At 39.0% G+C, this 18169-nt stretch overlaps 1 protein-coding gene across 2 annotated transcripts in view; it reads left to right on the top strand.

Moving 5' to 3' along the window:
- Positions 1-18169, top strand: part of POLR3B (RNA polymerase III subunit B) — a 71928-nt gene that overhangs the window by 7536 nt on the left and 46223 nt on the right. For both annotated transcript variants that reach the window (XR_005258892.1, XM_038153303.1), the window contains exons 7-13: positions 941-1032; positions 1647-1764; positions 2788-2896; positions 9790-9912; positions 11385-11501; positions 11993-12127; positions 17074-17235. Coding sequence is in view for 1 of the 2 variants with exons in the window: in XM_038153303.1 (XP_038009231.1) it covers positions 941-1032; positions 1647-1764; positions 2788-2896; positions 9790-9912; positions 11385-11501; positions 11993-12127; positions 17074-17235 (856 nt within the window). In the remaining variant the exon portion in view is untranslated. The remainder of the gene's footprint in view (positions 1-940; positions 1033-1646; positions 1765-2787; positions 2897-9789; positions 9913-11384; positions 11502-11992; positions 12128-17073; positions 17236-18169) is intronic.

The raw sequence follows: 18169 nt of genomic DNA, 5'->3' as shown, positions 1-18169 counted from the left end.
CTGACTATGAAAGTACACTTTTCAATAATAACTGCAAAATCATTGCTGGTTAGTTGTTGAATAAGCCAGATTGAAAGTGAGTATTCCATGATTTATCATGGGGTGATAGAGCCATTCAGGTTGAAAGAGTATGATCTCCTTCTCAGCCTCTAGTACAGCCACCTACTCAAAATGGGTCAGCTCTGTGATCAAATCAGGTTGCTCAGTGCTTCATCCTGTCAGGTCCTGAAGACCTCCATTAATGCAGACTGCCCAACTTCCCTGTGCAGCTTTTGCACTGTTTGACTGCCCTCATGGTGAAGAAGTTTTGCCTCATATGTAGTCTGTGAATCTTTAGTTTCTCTTTTATTTACTTCCCTAAGCAGTGAATTTCTTAAAATTTCTTGGAATACCTTTCTATCACATGTTGCTTCACAAAATGCTTGCTTGCAGGCTTCACTGCTAGGAAACCAGGGAAATCAGAGTTACTAGTGGGGAAACTTCATGCTTATGAATTACAGGCACTATCTCTCTGCAGCCAGAAGGTGTCATTCCTGTGTGGGAAATGAGATATGAACTAACTTTGTTATAAAAACTGGTAACAGTGGATCTGCAGTGGCACATTCTTCTCTGCAGGCTGTTTTGGGAACCAGGAGTCTTTGCACTAACTGCCATTGGCCTCGGTGACCCTGCTTGTCACAATGCCTGAGTGGCTGCATAACAATTAAATAGGAAATCTGTGGTTTCTGCTTGTAGGTGTCCAGTTTCAGGTCTCTTTTCAATTACCTGTTCAATGAAATAAGGTGGGCTAAAATGAAAACCTGTTGGTTATAGCATGCATGAGTTCTGATTACCTTAAATGTGTATCTCCAGTTTGTTCAGCCTGGTTTTTGTTCTGAATTTGACTATTCATATTTTTCTGTCTGAGTCTGAAGTAAAATTGTAACTGGTTTCCTTGCAGAATGCCTATAATGCTGCGTAGCTCCAATTGTGTACTTACTGGGAAAACTCCAGCAGAATTTGCCAAACTAAATGAGTGTCCATTGGATCCAGGTACATTTTCACTCACGTTCTTTTTTTTCCCCATCTATGCTTTGAGTTTTAAATCTTTTTCAGCCAAGAAATACCCCTTTGGTATGTTTCCTGCCACGGTTGTCTTCTCAAGTATCTGTTTGCAACTAAAAGAAATTGTCAGGGTTTTGGTTGAGAGCATGAATAGTTGGTATTTGCAGACAAAGCTTTCAACCCTAAAAAGCAACACTCCAAAATTTTGAGTATTTTATTTTGAATTTTTTATATGTGTTCTACAGTGATGTGCTCTGGGAGGAAAAAGATGGAGTTCATTCATTGAAAATTAAACAGATTAGGAAAGAGAGAAGTATGATGCTCTCCAGAGTGGGAACTCTCCTTTGTCGTTGCCTTTTTTAAAGCAAGAATAAAGTGTTACATGAAATTATTTGATATCTAGAGAGGAATTGGAGGGCTATAACAAACAACTTCTTTGGTTTTTACCTGTCAAGTTTTTCATTACTCTTTTAAGGGTGAATTTAATCTCCCATTGTGTACTTATGGTTTACTTTCTAATAATCTATATTCAAAGGCATATCGGAGGAGGCAAGTAAGGTGCAAGGGTACTGACATGCAAATTATTTTTTTCTGTTAACTAGGTGGCTATTTCATTGTTAAAGGTGTAGAGAAAGTCATTCTTATTCAAGAGCAGTTATCCAAAAACAGAATCATTGTTGAAGCTGATAGAAAAGGCACAGTTGGCGCTTCTGTTACCAGGTATGGTAAATTCCTACCGTTGCATAAAGGAGATAAACCCAGAGCTTTAGAACTTCATTGTTATAGTTGAAATAGCAGTGGAGTTTTCTTCCTGGTATAGTTGAACCAGAAAAAGCTGTAGATATTCAATGCTCCTGTCTTACTACTGTCATTTTGTATGCTACAGCTTCAATCCCTAAACAGTATAGTATTCCTACAGAAATCAGTGAGAGTTGCTCGTGTGTTTCAGGATTCATCTCAGAGTAGGAAAGGAAAGTTCTAATTTTTACTGTAACAAAGTGCATTTTGTAATTGATGGTGTTTGGTCTCAATTTGCAGCAAGTAACATGAAGTTACTGCAGTGGAAATTGGATGTAACCTTTTGTCTGCCTCTCTACATAAAATTGGCATAAAAACTTCTAAAGGCAAGGGCAGCTGAGAAGGAAACAAATATTTTTGTACAACACAAATTACTGAAAATGGCAAAGTAGTCTAAATTTGGCCTTTCCTCCTTTATCAAGTTCTGTTTCTATTTTGTTTGGCCTTTGGTTCATTGTTTTTTTATTTTTTAAGCTGCATTCTGGTCTATTCTATGGTGCTTGTCACTGTTCAGTGTGAGAGCTGTTTTTTCTGCTCCAGAGGCCTCCCATCTCTCCCAGATACTCTGCTGTCTCTCAGTAAGTCTGGATGAGGTTAATAGGCACCAAGTGCTGTTACATCGTTACCACTGTTGCTGCAGTACTTTTTCAGTTTGACCTTGCTGGTTACATCAAAACTGATTAGCAAAGTATGTAAAGATGATTTTGAAAAGTACAGACTTCTACTTGCTTCAGTTGAACATTCCAAATTGTCCCCAGCACAGGTGATCACACCCTCAAAGTTACAGGCTGATCCCTGACTGTTTTGATGTAATTTTTAGAAGAGGAAAAAGTGGGATTAATTCAGCTGAAAGATTGTTCAAGCTTGCTAAGTTCTATACAAAAGATTCTAGGAGTCAGTGCAAACACTCTGTTGGACATAGTATTATTTTTATTTTAACTTCAGTTCCACTCATGAGAAGAAGAGCAGAACAAATTTGGTTGTGAAACAAGGAAGATTTTACCTGAGGCACAACACTCTGTCAGAAGATATTCCCATTGCTATCATATTTAAGGTAACACAGCTGTTCATTTGGAAAAAAAAAAAAAGAAAAGGGGAAAAATGCTGTGCTGTAACTTAAGAATGAAGATTAAAAGCAGCTCTCAAGTTAATATGTACAGAAGGACTTTGCCGGGCTTAGAAACTGCAAGCTTTTTTCCCCTGAGAAGTAATCTTTATTGTACAGCAAAAAGGAAAATAAGTGCTGTATTTTTCTGCAAGGGGAGCATTGCTGGGTCAAGACAAATACCTGCCACCCCCTTACTCTGCCTTGTGAGGTGCCTCTGTTTCTACAGGTCAGAAGCATTCTGGTTTGTTATGAGCTATGTTACAAGTTGTGTTAAGGGTCGTTGTTTCTGGTTTTCTGTCTGTGGAATTAAATGCATGGACTACAGCCAGGAGAGGTGGTGGGTGGACGTGGTCTGTCCAGCTACTGGAGAAGACAGTAGGGCATGGCCAGGCCTTAGGCTGAGAGCTGTCCTGTCAACAGCTGGAGCTCCTTCCGGTCCTGTCCTGTTTTGCTGCTGCCTGTGGGCTTACAGCCTGGTTGCATGTGCAGGAGGAAATTGGGCTGCGTTCTTGAAGGCACAAAAAAGCCTCTGGCTGGAGGGATCTAGGCAAAACACTCTTTTTGTGTTCTCTGTAGTGGATTACAGCACAGAAGGTCCGGAGAGGTGGTCACAGGAAATGATGTGCCAGGAGGGGGCAGCATGAGGTCGCAGCTTCTGAGCTGATTGTGCCTGCAGCGCAGTTGTTATTTACGGGTTTGTCTGAATTACCACAGCGCTTGGTGTGCCTTGGTATTGGGTTTAGACTTGAGAAGTAAATGTTACCTGTGTATAAGCTGTTACCTCTGATTAAGCAAATCTCTTCAAATAAGAGAGGAAATCATCTGTTTTTAGTGACCGGGATTAAAGGAGTTTGAGAAGGTATTTATGGACAGAAATGTACATAAAAGTACCAGAATTAAGTTCACAACTCTTGTGTTGCAGGAAGGTGTTAATGTGGCTCTTAATCCATTTACTCCAATACCAAACTCCTGAATTCTAGCTTACGTTATAGACTTCTGTTACATTTTGTCACCCTGTACTGGTACAGAGAAATACCTGCTCAGGTAGAGTAACTGCTCTGGGTTGTTGTCTGAGGAGATGGTTATTGGCTTGTTTATGTAAGCAAAATTGTACTGACTGTTTTATTACCTTCTGACAATGCTTGCTGTAATTATCCCCCTCTTCATAAGTATCTTTTATATTTTAGATAATATTCCTTATCTTTTCATTTATTCATTGAATAAGGGGTTACAGTTGTTATAAGCTCTTGGCTGTAGTGCTTTTCAATTATTTATGTTGATTTAATACAGTGTCAAATTAGCTACACCCACTTTAACTATCCTGAATGTTCCATTCCAGCAGTTCTCATGAATGGTCATCTTTTTTACCTTTTCTTTAATGACATGAAATTCAGGGATCTTCCGTCTACTTCTGGTGAGTCTCCAGCTGGAAATGAAAGCAGTCACCAGTCTCCAATTTTCCTTTCTTGGGCATTGCTGTAATGTGCTATTGCTTCATTCTATTTAACTACTAGAAGAAAGAATACAAACACAATAGCTCTCAGCCTGTAGAATCCCAAACTTAGGGATGCGTGTCTAACTTCAGCTCTCTCACATGGCAGTATTATACACTGGATATTTGTTGGAAAAGCAAGGAGAATAATGCCTTTTTGCCAACACACAAACCTAGGCCATGAAGCATGTGTCTTCCTTATTACTAGTAGCTGTTCTGCTTCTTGTGATGTAGAGATCCACATCTCCAAGGGACAAAATTAAGCTAATTAATTAAGCTATAGACAATCTAATGTCTGAAGTTATGACTGCCTTTGAATCCTTAACTTGTACTGAAACAGCTACATGTTTAATTTCTAATTAAAAACTAAAATGAGAAAGCAATGGCAAAAAACTATTGCTCTGCATTTCCTCCCAAACCAGCATCCAGGCTACAGCCAAGTTCCACAGACCTCTGTGTTTTGGCTAAGAATCAAATAGTAATTGGTTGCCATTCAGTGCATTGGCCAGCTAGAGGGGACAGTTTTTCATGGACTGTCTGAGAGACAGTGAGCGATTTGGGACTGTCTTTCTAGTCCCTATAGCTTTAATTGACCTGAAGTTCTGTATGTGACTTAAGAAGTAGATCGGGGCAGAAAATCATTGTAGCATTATAGAAGAGAAAGCAAGTATTGCAGATCTATAATCCAATGTGTGTTTAAAGCTACTGCATCTGTAAGGTGGAGGTGTACTAGTATATCCTCTAGACATCTTTGTCAAAAGCAAGGACTGGGAAATAGAAAATATTCCAAACACCACCAGCTGACAGAGCTGAGGCCTAAAATTCTTAGAGCTCCCTAGACTAGAATCTAAGGTAACCTTTGTATTTCAGGTATAAAATTATGGACAGAGCTGCCTGCTAGGGGAAGACCTGAACACAGTGTTCTCCACCCTTGCTTTTGGTGAGGAATGAAGCCCAGGCACCTGGGCTGTGAGGAGCCTTGGAGTAGATCTAAAGGTCCTTAGATCTGGATAGATAGGGACTAGATTGTGTGGGGTCACCCTAAAGGAGGCATCTGCATTAAATTCATCCTCCTCCATAACTGCAAGCCAGAATGACCTTGTCCTGTTGCCTTTTTTTATTTCTGCCATCCAGACCTGTAGGGATCTTGGGCATGGGCGTGCTCAGATGTTTTACAGCCAGTTGTGCCAAACACATGTAAGTTGTGGTTTTGTGAAATTTAGCACATTGACCACAACTAACTGAAACTTGATAGGTTACAAAAGGCGTGTGCCTGGCACTGTTCTAGGTCAGACTTGGGGTATCTGCTCTTTAGATGTGGAGGAGTTAGAGCTTTGTAGCTGTGCTAGCTTAAGCAGTTTTCCCTAACCTTTCTTATATGTGACAGAAGCATTTGTGCAGTCCCTATATATGGAAATGCACCTTTACTTTTGAAGTAGTGACATAAAGCAAACAATTTTGCTGCTTAAGTATGTGTCTGTTGCAGTTTTTAAAGGGCTGTTAACTGCCTTGTAATGGGAAACAAACACAGCTAGCTGCTAATTTGCTACCTGCTTACTTTGTAACACTTCTTCATTAGTTAATATACATATGCAACCACGGGGGTATTCGGGTGTCTTGAGCTGCTTTACAGCCCCGAGAGACCTTTGTTTTAACTTGTCAGTTCTGCACATTTCATAGGGCTGTGTGAACTGTGCAGAGTGCTCTTTTGAATGTCAGGCTAGGAGGTACAGATGCTTTACCTGGGGGGCTTCGACAGTTTCAGGTAGCAGTGAGCATTGGAGGAGGTGTGGAATGTAAGGGTGTTTCTATCCTGAAAATCATTCAAGTTGGAGGTAAGATGGTGCTGCTGCTTTTGCAGGAAACTCCCTACATTGGAGGGAGTTAGAGCTGCTCAAAGGTAAGGGCTATTTTTCTTACGAGTTTGTGATCTCGATTTGGTAGGTGTGAGTGAGCCCTGGGAGCTGAAGTAAGTGAAGGTTGGATGCTGCATCCGAACTGGTTGGGGAAGGAAGAGGATTATAAAAAACCTACAGGGGCTTAAAAGTTGAATTTTATGACCTGAATCACTAGATGAAGTATCTTTAGTTTATGTGGGAGCTATAAGAAACTGCTCTAGGACCTGCGGCAAAAGATTTGAACAGCAAGTTGAGTTTCATTTTTACAAACCTGCTTTAGCCTTGGAGCTGTTAAGGTACAGCTGTAGAAGAACAGCTGGGTGGTGGTCTGACTGGATCTGCAGGATTATGGGTTCCCATGGCTGTTGTTTCATAGCTTGTATCTTTTGAATTATGAAAGCTCCAGACCAATTCTGTCTGTGATGTCAACCTTGAACTTCCCTGACATCTTTTTAATCCAGTCATCTGCCTGTCTCTGTGCCTGATGGAGTGCAGAACTACATTCTAGGGAAGTGCCATGGAAACGCCTAGACATCATCATTAAGACATGAGCTGGGGGAGGAAGAGCTGGGCTCACACTCTCATCTGTACCTGTGTGTGTGCACACACAAAGGTGGACACACACACATTTGGGCAGAGGGAAGCTCCCCAGTCCTAGGAGGGAGTTGAGCCCACTTGGATCACTTTCTCCCACTTGAACTCAGGATGATCTGAATATTCTGAATGCATGCTTTGGCTTGTCTGTTTTATGTACATTGACTGCTAGCCTTCAGCTGTGGTCTTCAGCAGCCTGCTCCTGTCTCCTTCCTCATCCTTTCACTGCCACTGTTAAATTATGCTTTTACAATGTCTCCTTCTCACCCTCCCCCATAAAATTATCCCTTTGCGACATTGCCTTCCAATCAAAAAGAAACAAGACATCTTGTCTACTGCTTTGCTTCTATGTTAATTCCCTTTCCCTCAGCTTTGTCCCAGGACCGTGAGTGTTTATGCATAGGGCCCATTCCTATATTGCATGTCCTCTGTGTTTCTGTAACACAAGCAACAACCAAGGAGTATTTTGTTACTGTCCTAATGATGTTACAGGCTAATTCTGTAGTACTTCTCTTGTATTGGTTTGGTTTTTTAGTTGTTTTTTTGGTTTTTCTTGGAAGGGTAACATCAGGGCCAAATTTACTGAAAACCAAAGTATTAAGATTACAGATTTGTCTGGTGGCAGCATGGGCCTGATGCTTGTCCTTTCAGTGTTGCATGTAAGAGGTTTTGTGTACGCAGCTCTGCTCAGGATGGTTGAGAGTATAAAGGAGAATAAATAGGTTTACTTTTAGGCTGTTGTATTAGCACATCTTTTTCAGTCATTTGCCTGAGTTTTCGTCATTACTCATAAATTAATTTAATTCAATTTGCACGTATTTTAACAACACATGTTGTTTGCTGACAGATGCTAGTCTTTCCCACTCAGAAATTAAGAACTCTGCTACAAACTCCAGCTAGAAAATCTATTCAGGGATAAAGATCCATCTTATTCTCATCTTTTTGCTGTAACATTTGATCAGAGAATTCATCAGGGCAGAAGAAATCATCAACCTTCTTTACTTTATGGCTTTCAGTTTTTAATGTATGAAAAAACATAACAATTCAGATTGACTTTTTCCGCCCAGATTTTATATGGCACTTAAGATTTGGTTGCCATCCTAGAATTAACTTGATGGACAGAAAAAGGGTGATACCAGCATGCAGTTGATGTGCTTTAGATAAATGTATTTGTATTATACGTGCCTAGAATGGCACAAAAAATTTGTTCTTCTAAAAACTTCTAGACTAAGTGCAATAATTGTATGAATCTAGTTGTTCCTAAATTAGTTTGCTGGTTAAATTCTAGACACATGGAACCTTACTGTTGTGAAGCTTTCATGCTTTTGTAGACTTATCTTTTGACTCTGGCTTTCAGGTCAGGAGGGAATTTTGTTAGCTTCTCTGCTGAGATTTTTTAACTACTGTGTGACCTTATTTAAAAGGGTGAGGAAGTGTAATAATATTTGAAAAACAGAGATCTCAACCACAATAATATCACACGGACAACTTCTGGTTCTGAAAAGAGCCTTGATATCAGAGGGGTAACTACTTAATGGGATCAAACTAAGATGAAATACTCATACCTGGTGAAGTAACTGTCGCTCAAGTTGGCATTCAAGTCTGTATGAGATCCTGGAATTGTGATCTGGGCTTTGCATTAAAAGAGGAGAGTTCTCACACTGTTCTGGGTGTGTGATAGTTCTGCAACACTTTTAATTTCTAATAAATCACAAGATGAAAAGGCGTGTTTGAATTTAAAGGAACTTCAACCACTTCTTTGTTCAAAAAGAAGGAAATGAAAGAAAAAAAGAAGCTGAATACTTCACAATTAGAGCAACAGTTTTGCAAGGGAATGGCATTAGCTAGGTGTTAAGCAAAGTGACACTCCATGAAGGCAATAAGAAGGAAAGGTATTTCTGCATTTTTGAGGAAAATGTGAGTTTTTGGGGTACTGCCAGTTTTTAATGTGAACCAGAATACTAGAGTCTGCATAGGGCATTATTTACAATGGTCTTTGTGGCAGGCACTTTGGAGAATAATGTGAATGCGAACGTAACTTCCTCACAAAGTTCTGAGAAACATAACTCAGCCAGAAGAGATTTAGTGAGATTATTCCATTTCTTGATATGGCTGAGCTCCAGGCAAGTGTGTGAAGGGGGCGATGGGACGGGGACTTTAGCACCATCTGGAATCCACAAAATCCTTCATTGCTGGCTGCCACCTTGAAACACTTACTGATAGAGAAATTTTTCTAAACCTGTTAAGCGCTTTCTTAGTTTATTAAGCTTTTTCCACGGTATAAAGTCTAACAAGGTGTCCATGGATCAGTGAAATAATAGAATGTCTTTCAAGTGGAATTGTGTAGTGAAGTCATCTTCTAAATGCGGAGAGCTGCAAAAGAAGTAAAGCGTAAACATTTCTTGAATATGATGAGCTACATCACAGTCAATGGAGTTTGCAAAATTCTTGTGGTAAGAGACTGTGAGTACTCCTTTAAGAAATTTCACCTTCCTTCCTTTATTGTAGATTCTGACTTGGCTTTCATTGTTAAACACTTTGGTTTGTTTTTACTTACTATTTTTTTTTTCTTAAGAAAAAACCAACAGAATTTAACTCCTGTCCATGAAGAAAAGAAAGAAAACCCCAAACAGGCTCTCCAAAAAGTGTGTGCGTTCCTGCTGCTTATCAAGATTTCCATTTAATGTTCTTCCATAGCTGGAATATGTGCTGCCAGTGCCAGATGGCACAGTTCTTAGAGAAGAACTAGGTCTTGCTTAGTAGTAATGCAGACAAACAATACCAAATTAGCATAAGCAAATGTCAGTGAGTTAACATAAAGCCTGTGTTATTTCTGTCTTTTCTTCTTTTCCTAGGCCATGGGTGTTGAGAGTGATCAGGAGATTGTACAGATGATTGGCACAGAGGAACATGTGATGGCTGCATTTGCTCCTAGTCTGGAAGAATGCCAAAAAGCTCAGATTTTTACACAGATGCAGGTGTGTCTTTTCACATGGCCAGAGACCATAAATATCAAGACAGTGGGTATTGACCACTTTGCTGTGTCAGCAATGGACATAGAATTTCTGTTTTAAGATTTGTTTTGGGGGTTTATTTCAAGCTGAGGCTTTTTTAAGGGTCAGGACTTGGCAAATGTGCGACTTGGTTCTCATAACTTAACTGGAGAAGAAAAAAATCAAAGTCAAGCAATGCTTTGTTTTCAGAGGCCCAAGGTTGTGTTTTAATGACATAACCCTGTATATAAAAAATTAGCAATGTCCATTAAATTACGGGGGTTTGTTGAAGACTTTTTTTAAAAGGAAATTGCATGCCCCATTTTGCTGAAGCCCTGTTGATGTGGCTGTGACCATTTAATCATGAGTAGATGTTCTTCTGTTTTAGTCTCTTGTATGAAGCCTATGTAGTGGCTACCCTCTGTCCTTCTAAAGACTCAGCAGAATTCTCTTAGCTCATGCACCTTTTCTGGTTAGCCAGAACATGAGCCATTTTTCTGGGAGCAAATGGGTATATATATTAATCTGCTAGAAGAAGCTTTTGGAGAATAATCTTATTTCTGCTATTTCATTGTAAACTTTGTCAAATCATTCCATGTGTGACTTTTAGTGTTTTAAAGTGAACATCTTTCTGGTTTTCATCTTTGGGGGCTTTTGAGGGTTCCAGTTAGCTTGAAGAGCTCCTAATTCAGAGTCAGATGAGTAAGTGAGCTGGAGCAACACAGAGGAATGTGAAGTATTCAGAAATACAGAAGTTATTCTGTGCAAGAAATGTCAAATTAAGTTAATAGAGAGATAGCTCTTTGTGTAAGAGTGTAACATATGGAAAAGATAATCTGTCATTTAGTGGAGAGGGTGACTCTTTCACATTGCTTCATGACTTCCAGGCAGAAACTTCCTGTGTGGGCTTGGATAGCTTCTTGACTCATCTAACTAGGAATTCTGCAGATTGATTGACAACTGGTAGGAGAGTAAGAATCCAGTGCAAGGCACTCCTGGAGACAGATGTGGATGCCACACAGTAGCTTTTGGGGATATTAAACAGTGAGGTTTAATGGTTTAATATCTGAATGAAATTTAGCAACTACACAAAAGAGCTGAAGGTGAAAAGTCTAATTAAATAAACTGGATATTTTTGGAATTTACAGAATCCTTTCTTTTAATATCACAGTAATCATGAATTTCCACCACTTTCCATTCCAAATGTTACCAACCTGTGACGAACTCATTGCATGCAGTCAATTGTGTCAATTTTCAGAAATTTTTTTGTTAGTTAAATTTTGTTTGTAAGTTAGTATCACTTACATCTTTGTTATTTTGCAGTATGTTTGATGTTTGTATCATCCATTGGTGGCGAGATTGCATTGGTTGAGGAATACACACATAACTCCACTTGTGTGTGTATTTGTATAGGTTACAATTCTGATACTAACTCAGGTTAATTTCCCCCTTCACAGGCATTGAAGTACATTGGAAACAAAGTACGAAGGCAAAGGATGTGGGGAGGCCCAAAGAAAACAAAGATGGAAGAAGCCAGAGAGCTGCTGGCATCAACCATTCTGACGCATGTGCTCGTATGTAACGTTCTGGGGGTTTTTTAAACAGGAGTAAGCTTGTATGGTTATTTATGGTATGAGCTTTGTTGGCAGGGAAAAATGTCTTTGATGGCTTTGTAGCTGAGATAAAGTAAATCATCCTCACAATAAAGAGGAGACTTGGATTGAGTCAAAAGAAATCTTTGTGAAATGCTGTACCATTGAACTAATCAAAATATGCACTTTTTTCTACATAGCCAGACAGTATCAGGTGTGAATTCAGGACTTTCATCTTTCATGACCTATATCTTTATTCTGATTTACTTTCATTTGCTATCTGTTTCAAAGTCACTAACGTTTATTTTTTGCATTTTTAAAGAAAGTAAAGCGCTGAAATCCCTTTTGTAAATCAGTCAGCCTGGATTGTCAGTGATTTAAATGGTTGCATTTGTCTGAATAAGAACTAAAGAGCTGATCCTGAAGCATTGATATGTTTTTGTTTTGTTTAGTTTTTTTTGATTTTTTTACAGGTGAAGGAATTCAATTTTCGTGCCAAGTGCATATACACAGCAGTGATGGTACGCAGAGTAATTTTGGCTCAAGGAGAAAATAAAGTAGATGACAGAGACTATTATGGAAATAAACGTTTGGAGCTGGCAGGGCAGGTGAGTTTTTACTTCAGAGTCAAGTGTTTCAGGGTTTTGTTACTGTCTCCTCTTAAAAGATGCAGAATAAGGAATAAAGAGTATCCCTGTCTTTGCAATTGAATGTTTTTCCTCATTTAATTTTTGTTGGCTTTTCTGTGTTGACTCATAGATCTGCTTTCATGATTGAGACTAATACATTATATCTTCACTTCTGTATTGCCTCTTTATACCAGATGAAAGGACAGAGCAGTGCAAATAGGGCATCAGTCCTAGTTGTGGCATAACACTGCTAGTGTCAAGAAGGCAGCAGTAAGAGCCATCCCCCAGTGTTCTCTAAGCAGCTGGGTAAGGGAATGAACTGGGACAAAGGAGGTCCCTGCATGTCACGTCCAGGTTGTCCCACTGTGAAGAACCCAGCTTGTGTACCAGGTCACAGAACAGCCACTCAAGCCTCCTGTATTTGGTGCCCATAAGATTACTCATTTGTTGTCAGCTGCCTCTCTGGCCCCTAGGGTGGCATGAATTGACAAAATATTCAAAGTTAACTTGTGCAGCTAATGAAAGTGGATTTTGTGGAGTTCTCTGCTTGCAGAATTTTGGCACTGGAGGCAGAAGCAGTATCCAAAGGCTGCAAAGGAGGGAATGGTTTGAGGTGTCTGGCATCGTTGTTTTGCAGAGAGGGTGGCAGTTCACAGCTGTTGGCCAAACTGCATTCTCCTAATGCTGGAGGAATTTTCCTGTCAGGTAAAGGAACTGCTTAGCTAATGTGGCATGGATTTTTCCTTGCCATGTGTGCTTATTTGGTTAAACAGTTTATATTAGGATTGGACTTCTTTGCTGTGCTAAAAACTAATGCAAGTTGGAGCTTTAGTAGTTGGTATCACCTGTGGTTATTGATCATGCGTCAGAAATTCAGTTAAATACACAACATGCACTGGATTGCAGAAACTGTATCTCTGCTGCCCACCGCGTTTGTATTGGGATTTCTGTTTCTGCACACATAACAATATTTGTTCCTTTTTGTTCCTATCCAGTGGAAATTCTTATTGTATTACACTTTTTAAGATGTGTGCTTTCGTATTGTCTCCTACTCCTCCTTTCCACCCTGCCCTGCCCTCTATGCCCATATGTGAACACACACACAGTGCAATTATTTTAGAGTAAAAACCACATGCTTTGCTTCCTAGTTTGCGGAAGAAACTAAGATGGCACTCTTGAACACATTGAAAGCACAAATGCAATTAAAAAAACTTAACTTTTTAGGATAGGAAAATTCTTTCTTGAAATTAATGTCTTAACTGTTCAAATTTTTGCATCAGTGCTGAGGCAGAATATGTTGCTGAAGTGTAAGGAGTAGTAAATCGACATTAGTGCAATATTTCAGTGGAATAAATATTTTAAGCTGTGATGCATTTCTTGGGTTTCTGCTGTAACTGCTGTAGTTCAGTATGATTGTAATCAGTAAATTAGTTGTTGCTTTGTCGTCAGATGGTTCTTATTTAACTGGATCAAAGGAGTAGTTTGTTTTTTCTTAATACTTCTAGAAGCAGAAAGTAGAGCAAGTAAAGAATTTTCTACAAGCTGTAAGAAAAAGGCCTCTGCTCACACAGATGTTAACAGCCAAAGTTGTTTTAAATTACTTGGGAAAAGGTTTTAAATGTAGAGGATCATCACAACAAAGCCAACGCATATTTTTCTCTACCTCAAGAAGACCTGTGCTGGAAGGCGGGGGGGGGGGGGGGGGGGGGGGCAGGATGGGGTGGTGGGAGAGGGTGTTAATACTTGGTTAAGAGTAGTATTTTAAATGCTCATTTCAAGCTGAGCGGTTTAATTTCCCTCCGCTTTTTTTTGGTGAAATACTAATTTTGTTGGATTGCAGACTAAATAGTGTAGAGTTTTGCCAGTTTCTAGATGTTTGTGTTTCACTAAAGTTTGTGTGGATAAAATGGTTGTCTGGTTTGTTTTGGTTTTTTTTGGTTTTTTTATGCCAGCATGTTCCTGGAATAAAAATCCTGTTGATTTAAAATCTGAATAAATTAGAAAAAAAGAAAAGATTCCCATGCGAGGAGAAAAACACAGCGGTCTAAGCAGTGTAAAGACATAAATGGCATTGTGTTTATAAAAATATGTGAAAACAATAGCTGCTAATTTCACACCCCATGGGACAAGAGAGTATGAAATGTGCTTTAGCTTTAGATAACAGAGTTGTATCCACTAGCCAAGCTGGTTTACAGAGCTTTCTCTTAGTCTGTCTGCCACTAGAGGCTCGGTAGGCCAGGTGCCAGCTGAGGTGTTAGCAAAGCCTACCGACTTCAGGCTTAATCTTTTCACCTACCTTTTCTCTTCCCTTAATGTGTTCATTATTTGCTAAGCACTACTCTGTTCTTTGTCGTCCTTTTTTTTTTTTTTTTGTTTCTAATGCAGCTTGCTTTGTATGCGTGAGATATGGAACAGCACCAAAATCCGGCACCCTGGAAAGCAAGGGATTTCTACCCTGTGACAAAAGAATACTGCCTTGACTTCAGAGATTGCCTAATCCCAGCTGTTCTGATAATATAATTAAGGCTGCCTAATGTCTTTAATTTTGCAACCAGTTTGTGTGAAAGGGAGAATTTGGCACTCTAAAGGCTTAAACGCTAAATAGCAATCTCAAGGCGCCTAATTAGAATTCTCTGACATTAAGCTAATTGCTGAAACTGTATTTCAGCAGCTTAACTTCTTTATTAATTTTTCTTAGGGTTTTCAATGAAAATCAATTGGTGAGCTGTCAGTATTTTTTTTCCTTACATATAATTTGCTCTTTAGTGCTCCTCTCTGAAGAAGGCTGAAAGGCCCTGGACTAACTATGAAATCCATTGAATATTATCAGTGGCATTCCATCCTTTTTCTTTAATCTCTTACTCTTGACCTAAATAATGTGGTTATTGTGAAATTCTTCTTTGCCAGATAGTCAGAGCTCTTAGAGAGTCTGTGAGTGAAATTAGCGAAGTATGAGGCTTTCCAGACTGGCAAGTAGTAACAAGTTGGTGTACTTGGGGTGTAACTGACTTTATTAGTTAGAGAAGAAGGGTGGTGTGGAATGATGAGATTCTTGCAGTTTTTTGATCAAGAAATCGAATATGAAAATGTGTTCTGAGTAGTTTTTTCAAGTGTTTAGGTAAATGTTTCAATCCTATTTAGATCAAATGTTTACTGTAGTTAATTTCAAGAGTTTATTTCTTATTTAACAAGACTATCAGGCATCTTAAGATGTCACATTTCCTCCTCTTACTTTTTCCGTATTTCTGAAACTCTTCCCTCATAATCTTACTTTTGGGAACTCCAGTGCATTCTCCTTCCTAATACAATGCTTCATAAAAGCTTTTCTTTCTGGTGGAAGTCTAATTTAAATTAACTGTGATATCACAGGTGAGTTGCAGGTGACTGGATTTCTTGGGACAGTGGTGAGAGAGTATAATTTTGCAACTGTTAATGGTATTACAAACATCAGGAAGGAAGAGAGGCTCTACAGCACCTTCCTCTCATTCCAAGGTTGGGTCTAAAAAGCCTGTCTGTCCAGAGTTGCAATAGGATTCCACTTTTGTCACGGGTTAGTATGCTCTGTGTGTTGTCATCAGCTTTGCAGTGTGATTTGTCAAATGCTTTGGTCAGCCCAGCTGAAGCATGTAGGTAGAGGAAAGGAAATGAAAGCTAGGGGCCCGTCCTAGGGAGAGAAGAGTGTGGTTTACTTTCTTGTTTCCAGAAGGTAAGGAAAGGTGGGGGCTAGGTCTCATGGAGACAGGTAAAATACAGTTTAATTCTGCATATACAAAAATTGTATGGTACAAATTACTCCAGAATGTCCTAGGTGGGGATGGATGAGCACATAGCTTGTTCTGCACTGGGTACTTTGTACACTGGAAACTACCATTCCTGGCACTGAGAGCAGCTGCATTTTTTATTCTTCTGACACTTGGAGCTGTTGTAGACTCAGGTCCCAGGTCAGGAATGCCAGGCTTTAGAGTTTACACTGCTTGCTTGCAAAGCTAATTGTTGTGAACACTTAAAATGTATCATGAGGTGCAGATTTAAATGTTTTGGAAAAGTGTTGCTGTTGCAAGGAGAGGCTGAGCAAACTGCAGAAACAAAGCAGATTGGAGAGCAAAAAAAAGTCAGATCACAACTTTGGTAGCCTTTTCCTTTTATGGCTATTTTAAGAAGTAATTAATATACAGGCAATAATTGTGTTAAAATGCACACTTTTGAAGGGTTCTGTTGCTGGGTTCATTTTGGGTTGATTGTTTGGGGTTTTTTTCCTATTCAGCTAAGATATATAGCTTTATTGCCTACAATGTAGACTTTTTGGGTTGTTGGTTTGTCTTTTTTAAGAGGGACATGTGAAGAGTATTGCACTTTCCAGACAGTAGCAATTCTAGAAAACAGTGACAGATGTTGAACATCCACAGGTGAACTCTCTGTGGGTGTAATTAGTTTTCCACAGCTTGTGATGGGCAGAAAGTAACAGGATAAAAGTGTGTGTGAGTAAGGAAGCTGGCTATGAAACCTGAGACATGTATTAGAGTAAAAACCAGTCTTGACTCCAAATCTTGTGTGCAATTCAGGGTTGTACATTTAGGGTATTAAATCTTTAAAAGAGTTTGTAACTTTAGGGAGGAAGTAAATCAGACGGATTGTAATGTAGCAGATTAGGGAAAATAGTTGGATAGCGTAGAGAAGTATGGCTGTGCTAAAATATTGTGAAGGAAAGATTAAAGCAAAGCAAAAGGGGATAACTTAGACCATGAACGTAGACCATTCTAGTTAATTTCTATTAAAAGTTCTCTAATACTGTAACAAGGCAAAAAACTTGTGGTAAAATTATGATTTGTGAAACACAAAAGTTACATTTTAACTGACAAGTAGTCTCTTTCCTCATTTCCTAGACTTGAAGTATAATTTTTCCCTTAACCATTTTGTATTTCCAGCTTCTTTCTCTTCTGTTTGAAGACTTGTTCAAAAAATTTAACTCTGAGCTGAAAAAGATAGCTGACCAGGTGATCCCTAAGCAGCGTGCAGCTCAGTTTGATGTCGTGAAGCACATGCGGCAGGACCAGATCTCCAATGGCATGGTCAATGCCATCTCCACAGTAAGTACTTTTGTTCTCATTCTAGGATGCAGAGCTTTTCCACCATAGTGAATGATGGAAATGTGTACATTTATTTTTGATGAATCTTCTGGTTTTGGTTTAAAAAGCAGATCCATTTAATGTTTTTTATAGATTAAAATTGGAAAACTCTGTCAGGCAGGGCGTTTGGAATTCACTGAAGAATCAGTAATAATCAAGCATCTTTTATTTCAAACGGATGTTTTACTTTTTGAGAAGTAATGGTAGAAACAGGCAAATTTATAACAGTGTTCATGGTTGTATATATCCAGCTGACTGTCTTCTAGGTTCTACTTGACTGTGTGGTTTTTTATTATCTGGATTTAGCTGGGGTCAGGTTACATCATTTGTACCAAAGATTTTTGAAAAACAGCAGGAAAACATCATGAACAGGAGGAAAAAAAATCCCCTCAACCTCAATTTTGAGGTCTTTGAGGCCAGTGCCTTTTTATTTTGAAGTTGATGAAATGAACAAATTTGCAGCCTAGAAGTTCATACTTCTCTGCTAATGGTACTGATCTATTTAACAGGGAAATCTGCTGCATGCCATAATATTAAAAAACCCTGATAATTACCCTTTAAATATTTGCCTTGGTTGGATTTTAGCCTATTTCTGTCTTCTGCTGGAACAGATACTTTCCTTCATGTCAGTGGACTAGAACAATAATAGCTACTAACTTTGCTCTTGCAGATGTCTGAGGTGAAAGACAATTTGTGAGATTGCTCCTGAAATCCAGTTGGTAGCTTGTAAAAGACTTTGAAATGCATGATTTTTAAAAGAAATTAGATTAGACTTAAGTATTTTAGGAGCTGGTAAAAATTGTGGAACTTAATTTTTAATCTTTGGTGCTCTTGAGAGGGCTTTTCTGCCTAGCATGAAACTGAGGTTTTTCTTTGGTTCTTGTAAACAAATTAA

Source organism: Motacilla alba, chromosome 1A (genome assembly GCF_015832195.1).
Source record: "Motacilla alba alba isolate MOTALB_02 chromosome 1A, Motacilla_alba_V1.0_pri, whole genome shotgun sequence".
In the NCBI taxonomy this organism is placed as follows: domain Eukaryota; kingdom Metazoa; phylum Chordata; class Aves; order Passeriformes; family Motacillidae; genus Motacilla; species Motacilla alba.
The sequence above is the reverse complement of the archived record's forward strand: the minus strand, read 5'-3'. Positions and strand labels throughout refer to the sequence as shown.